The sequence below is a fragment of the Gavialis gangeticus genome, unplaced genomic scaffold (assembly GCF_001723915.1).
Source record: "Gavialis gangeticus isolate Ggan-Ray unplaced genomic scaffold, GavGan_comp1, whole genome shotgun sequence".
NCBI lineage: Eukaryota > Metazoa > Chordata > Crocodylia > Gavialidae > Gavialis > Gavialis gangeticus.
In genome coordinates this window covers 10,112,908-10,117,321 of record NW_017728980.1, presented here as the reverse complement: position 1 = coordinate 10,117,321, position 4,414 = coordinate 10,112,908, and the positions used below count along the sequence as shown (strand labels likewise).

The 4,414-nt window shown below is 45.6% G+C and overlaps 2 protein-coding genes across 2 annotated transcripts in view; one reads left to right on the top strand and one right to left on the bottom strand.

Moving 5' to 3' along the window:
• Positions 1-4,414, bottom strand: part of LOC109292382 (uncharacterized protein CXorf65 homolog) — a 69,057-nt gene that overhangs the window by 5,389 nt on the left and 59,254 nt on the right. The window lies entirely within an intron of this gene.
• ATP12A (ATPase H+/K+ transporting non-gastric alpha2 subunit) overlaps positions 1-4,414 on the top strand; it is a 29,737-nt gene that overhangs the window by 1,277 nt on the left and 24,046 nt on the right. Inside the window, exons 2-3 of the mRNA XM_019509766.1 lie at positions 1,148-1,291; positions 4,189-4,248. Of these exons, the coding sequence (XP_019365311.1) occupies positions 1,148-1,291; positions 4,189-4,248 (204 nt within the window). The remainder of the gene's footprint in view (positions 1-1,147; positions 1,292-4,188; positions 4,249-4,414) is intronic.

Genomic DNA, 4,414 nt, shown 5'->3' with positions numbered 1-4,414 from the left:
GGGGGAAGGGGGTTATTATTTAAAATGTTTAGCTTTAATTCAATCTGTTGAACGCTTATGTATACCAGGCGGGGACAACTGTACTGTAAAATGTACCAGTACATGCATACATTAGACAGGCACAGAGAGCATGCAAACACAGACAGGTTCTGCCCTGGTGAAGCAAGCAACTACCTAAAGTTCAGGCAGTTAGTGTGACACTGTGCTGCTCAGGAGGTTAATCCTTAAGGAATCCAGCAAGAAATGGGGTCAGTAGATACTCTTCCAAGGAATGGCATGCAGGTCACAGGTTAATTGCAAGCTGGGATGGTATGATTATAGAAGAGAAGCTGATGAATTAACAACACAGGAAGCCTGCCCTTCAATCTGGGCCTCTTAAGTTAGGAGGAGGAAGAAAGCAGTTGATCAATAAAGCCAAGGCAGTGCAATGGATTGGGCAGCTTCTCCAACCTATTTAACTGGTGGGTGGCAGAGAGGTGGAGACCAAGAGGGTGCAAAGTTCAGCAGCTCCTGCTCAGTTTTGAACTCTCCGGCAGGGAGGCGAAGCAGAGATGACTTTAGTGTCCTGCCAGGACTGTAGTGTTTGCATACAGCTGCCCTACATACATAGTCAAGGAGTGAGACAGTGTCACAAATCTTCAATTCTCCCCGGGAAGTCTTGCAATAGGAAGTGCTTTTTCAAAGTTGCCACTCTTGAAGTCACGTGAAACCTCAACTTCTGTTTTAAAAAAATCCTCCAATATCAGGAAGAACAGCTCCCCCTCCCTCCCTTTTATACTCTTTAATTATTTTTAAAACTGGCCTCGTGGTTTGTGAGCCGGGGCTCCAGCCAGCATGTCTGTCCTTTGGGCTGGATCCTCCAGGCTGTGTGAAATACTGTCTTTCTACTGAGGTCAGTGGAGTCATAATAATTGACACCAGCCAAAGACGTGTGTGTCACAGTTGCAGGTGGAGCGATTGCCAATATAGGGCAGGACCAGACACTCTGTCCTTAGGAGGGAGGGGACGGATCCAACCCACAGCTTGGCCTAAAACCGGGAAATATTGGAGTTTCTGGGTGGGAGCTACACTTCCCAGCCTTTAGTCATACTCTGCCCGATCACACAACAATGCCCAAATCTATTTTGCTTTCTCATTTCTGTTCTAGAAAAGAGCTGACGTTTACTCCGTCGAGGTCTGTGGGACAACGGATTTGGAAAAGATAGACGAGGGGGACGAAAGGTACAAAGACCTGAAGGGTAACAAGGGAAAACCCAAGAAGAAAGATGAACTTAAGAAAGAACTGGAGCTGGTGAGTGTCCGGAGGGAAACCCCAATTCGTTCCTCCTGACCTCAGGGGTGCAAGACCCCACAATGCACAAACACTTTTGCCTTGTATTGGCACATTTCAGAGCTGTGTTATCCCAGGGGCAGTGATTGCAGCCAAATTTCTGTTCACACTTAGCTTCCATTTGCAAAGAGGAGGCAGAAAGATGGAGAAGCTGAAGCAACCCCTCTGGTTCAAAGGATGGCATTGTATCTAAAAATGAATTTGAGGGCAATTTTTTCAGGCTGATCCCCAATGGGGACAGTGTGACTTAGTGGCTAGGCACTGAGCTGGATGGGGTTTCTACCCTGTCCGTCACTGGCCTACTGGGAGAGCACTTCTCCCTGTGCCTGTTTTCCTGCATGTGAAATGAGAGTAATGAGTCCTATTTCTTTTGTGAAGTGCTTTGAGGTCTGCTGAGGAAAAGCACTGAGTGCCTGATATTGTTATTCCAGCCACCTCTGCAGGACGATGAAGACCCAGAATGAGAAATCAAAGATTTTAGTAATAAAAACACTCCCTCCACACCAACCCCATCCCTTCAAACATCTTTATAAACATCAGCTAATTGATTTCTCACTATTCCCTTCCCCTAGCGAGTGAGGTAATAATATAATCCTCACTGCCCTGATGACGTAACTTTAGCATTAACTGACCCAGCCAAGGGAGTCAGCGTGTCAGAGCTGGGATGGGATGGGATGGGATGAGTACATGCGAGTTCTTGGCTTCTAAAGATGTGTTCAACACACCAGACCAGGGTGAATTTTTCAAAAGTTCCTAAGTATACTTGGAGCCTGATTTCGTGTTTCAAAAGTGACTTGAAAGCACTGAAATGCAGCTCAACTCTCAGATACCCAAGTCATTTCTGATAATGATGCTTTGGCCCCTTTGACCTCAGGATCTTTTAAACATCCCCCCACCCCCCCGAGTCTTTCCAAAATAGAAATCAATTCCACAAAATTCCTATTGGATTTTGTGTGTATGATCCCTAGCTCCATGGTGCCATGAACCATGCTCGGGGGGCTACCGTAATGTACATCCATCATAGTTTTGCTCTGAGAAATGAGAGCTGGAAGAGGCAGGGATGTTAATGATCTCACTAATTCCAAGATATATGGGGATAGTTCTAGCACTTGAATGGTAAGGCTTGCCTTTCATATTCCAGATAAGGAAGGAAAGTCGCACGATGTGCATGGTGGCAACTGATTCACAAGGGGATTATGACCACAGCAGCTTGACCCACACTAATGTGGATGAAAATTATAATAAAAACTATGACTGCATTGGCAGTCACAAACCATTGTCCCCATTTCCTCTAACAGTACATACTTAATGCTAGTGACCCATCGGTTCTTACAGACGGACAAACATGTAGGGTCCCAGTTTTGTCGTGGACCAGGTACCTGAGCATTGCAGTGGTAGCTGTCAGTCTTGCCTGGGTAAGAGGACAGTGTGTCCCAGGAGCGAGGGCTGAGGCACAAGCAGAAGGTAACAGTGCCTGGCTCTTGCAGAATTAGTTATGCAGTCTAGGCCACCTGTATATTAACTCTGCTGCCCCTCCTACTTCTCTTCAGCAATGCTGTTATGGGAGTTGCAGACTAACTGCTGCAATACTTTTCTGGCTGGCTATCCACTATGACATGCTTGGTCAACACAGACGCTCTCAAACCTCCACACTGTCTTTTGGATGGTGTTTGTCTGGTCTCTGCTCTTTCTTTCTTCATGCCAACACCTGACTCTATAGATCTACAAAAGATTTAATCACGTGGACTGCGATACAATTGCAGAGAAGGGAGAAATGCTTTCAAAGCATCCCCACCTCCATCCCCCGTCAACAAAAGGTCTGCACAGGCTGCTCCGTGGTAGAAGACTGGAGTGCATGAATCCACAAGGCATGTGTAAATCCTGCAGTGTAGACTCTCCTCCCGTCATTTAGATACAACAAGCACCCCCTACACTCGGTGCCACAGAACGTCTTCATTTTGTGCCAAGCAGGCAAATCCTAAAGCATCTGAGGTTTTTTAGGAGGAGCCAGTTGTCTAAATGAAGTGGAGTTATTCTTCATGACTCAAATTACTGTGAAGGTTCCTTCTGTTCCCATAACAGATTTGCTGGAGGAGGATGTGGAGCGGGTTGGGGGAGAAGATGAGAGGGAAATGTAAATGGAGAAGAACTTAAGCTTCAACATTTCAGTGGAGCTAATGCATGTTGTGATGCCCATTTTACTTTTGGCTGATTAATTAGCAGAGCTGGGCACAGGACCCAGGAGCCCTAACTTTGCACAGAGCTGCCTGGAAAATGTTAAACATTGATCAAACCAGACAAATATTTTAATAAAAAAAAAAGTAACAATATTTTGCCTTTCCCAGCTTGCTCTGCTCCCAGGGTCTCATCTAAGCCAGAGTGCACACAGCCTGTCTTTGTACTTCCCAGCCTTCCCATCAGTGAGTGCCTGGCAAGCATTTAAAAACAGAAGTTATGCTTTTGTGTCTTAAATGATGGCCTACAAGCATCGGGAAGGGGTAGGATTTTCCCACCTCATCTTCCATACGCACCGTCCTGCATAACTGTTCATGCATGGTTTTTGATGGGTTTTTTCCTCCTGTAAGGCATTAAGCATTTGCCACTCACAGAAAGGGGATGCTATAATGACAGCTAGACACATGGTACAAAACGCAGAAACAATTCCAGTGTTCCTTAAACCCAGATATCTGTTTGTTTCGAAATACAAATGTAAGAGATATTTGGCTGGGGTGACATGACCGTGGCACCCCTTCCTGCCCGGGACAGGGGGTCGGACCCGATGATCTGTTTAGGTCCCTTCCGACCCTAAGCACTATGAAACTAAGACAGTCTAATACTTTCTTTTCTCTCTCTCCCAGGATGACCACAGACTCAGTGCTGAAGAGCTGGAGGAAAAGTATGGCACAAGCATCACCAAAGTAAGTCTGTAAGACATGAGCAAGAAACCATCTGAGTTAAATATCCTTAGCTCATCTACAGCTGAATCCAAAGCTTGTGATATCAAAAGAAGGGTACTGATATCACCAGACTTTAGAAGAGGCTCATCATGGTCATCATTTATGTGAACAGATGGTTTTTTTTTTT